Below are 1,255 nucleotides of genomic sequence, written 5' to 3'. Positions count from 1 at the left end.
AGGCTAAATGAGACAATATCACAGAGTAGTTAGAACTGAGCCTGGCATTTAGAGAATGAAAAACAAAAGTTAGTTTTTATTACCATAAATGTTATTAATATTATTTTCATTAACTGCTCCATTATAGTTTCTTGTCCCTCATAACTCCAACTTGCTGACAACTCATATGGCAGCCCTGAGACTAACTCTCAGCAGCCTTCACCCTCCAGTCTGTCAGCTCCAATCCCTGAGGGAGGCCTCTGATGGGCCCAGTAATTGCTGTGCCCCAGGCCATCATAGGATGGAGGCTTCCCTGATCCTATCAGAGTTAGTCTGTGGTGCTGGAGGATAAAGTCCATGAAGGCAGTTAGCTCACTTCAAGGGTTTCTATCCCAAGCAGACAGCAGGAACTAGACCAGTAAAGTTTTTTTTTTTTTTTTTTCCCGGTGTTGACAAACAGGTTTAATGATGATACATTGCTCTTCGCACAGATGGCTACAGAGACTTTAAACTATCATCCAGGAATTTACAGCCATGCAACAGAGATCAGTTAGCCATCTAAAACAAACTGGCGTCTTACAACTACCCTGTAAACACAGAAGCCCTTCTCTCATCCAGAATAACTCTTATCTCACATAAGGACAGTTATTTTAGGGGAACCAAATATCTAGCCTTGTGGCCAAAAGGAAAAACAGCAATTCAGTGGTTAATTGGTGAAAGCTGGAAATCGGGTGTCCATCACTGTGCTGCTTTGCTCTTCTTACTCTTGCTCTTTTTGTCCCTCTTCTTCAGACCGTCCATGTTAACTCTCAATAGGTTTGAACAAGCCATCTGAAACTTACTCACTTCTTTGGAGCTCACCACAGTGCTGATCTTCTTTTTCCCATCAGTAGCTAACAGACACTTGTTGTCAGAGGGCTCAAACCCCTCCACCGAGCCCTTCCTTGGAATAGGTTTAGTTCGACCATCATACTTCTTCAGGGTGATGAAGACGCTGCCCGACACCCGGCACTTCTGGAAAAGCCTGGTCAGCTCCCACAGGAACTGCTCGCTTTCCAGAAGCACCATCCCTGTGCTGCTGGCTGTGCTTGGTCAGCTTCTGCATAAGCCCCTGCATAAGCCCCTGCAGGGGGAGCTGGAAATTCCGGCCCTACACCAGTAAAGTATTAACATACATATAAAACATTTTCCAAAGACATGTACCTGCTGTTTTGAAAAAATTATAAATTCATGTAAAGGTGTCATCGAACATGATAACCAGATAAATTATTAATAT

The 1,255-nt window shown here is 43.5% G+C and overlaps 1 protein-coding gene across 1 annotated transcript; it reads right to left on the bottom strand.

Annotated features, from left to right (window-relative positions):
* Positions 1–439: 439 nt before the first annotated feature.
* LOC119259882 (signal recognition particle 14 kDa protein-like) lies at positions 440–1,047 on the bottom strand. Its single transcript, XM_037528860.2, has one exon. It carries the CDS (start codon positions 1,045–1,047, stop codon positions 718–720), a length of 330 nt encoding a protein of 109 aa, XP_037384757.1. The 3' UTR covers positions 440–717.
* Positions 1,048–1,255: the final 208 nt, after the last annotated feature.

The sequence above is a fragment of the Talpa occidentalis genome, unplaced genomic scaffold (assembly GCF_014898055.3).
Source record: "Talpa occidentalis isolate TD23 unplaced genomic scaffold, MPIMG_talOcc4v2.1 talOcc4.5, whole genome shotgun sequence".
Lineage (NCBI taxonomy): Eukaryota > Metazoa > Chordata > Mammalia > Eulipotyphla > Talpidae > Talpa > Talpa occidentalis.
Note: the sequence above shows the minus strand (reverse complement) of the source record. Positions and strands in the feature narration are given on the sequence as shown.

What these genes read in the sequence shown, in the direction of transcription:
- LOC119259882 (XM_037528860.2), bottom strand. Translation starts at nt 1,047, where the DNA reads ATGGTGCTTCTGGAAAGCGAGCAGTTCCTGTGGGAGCTGACCAGGCTT.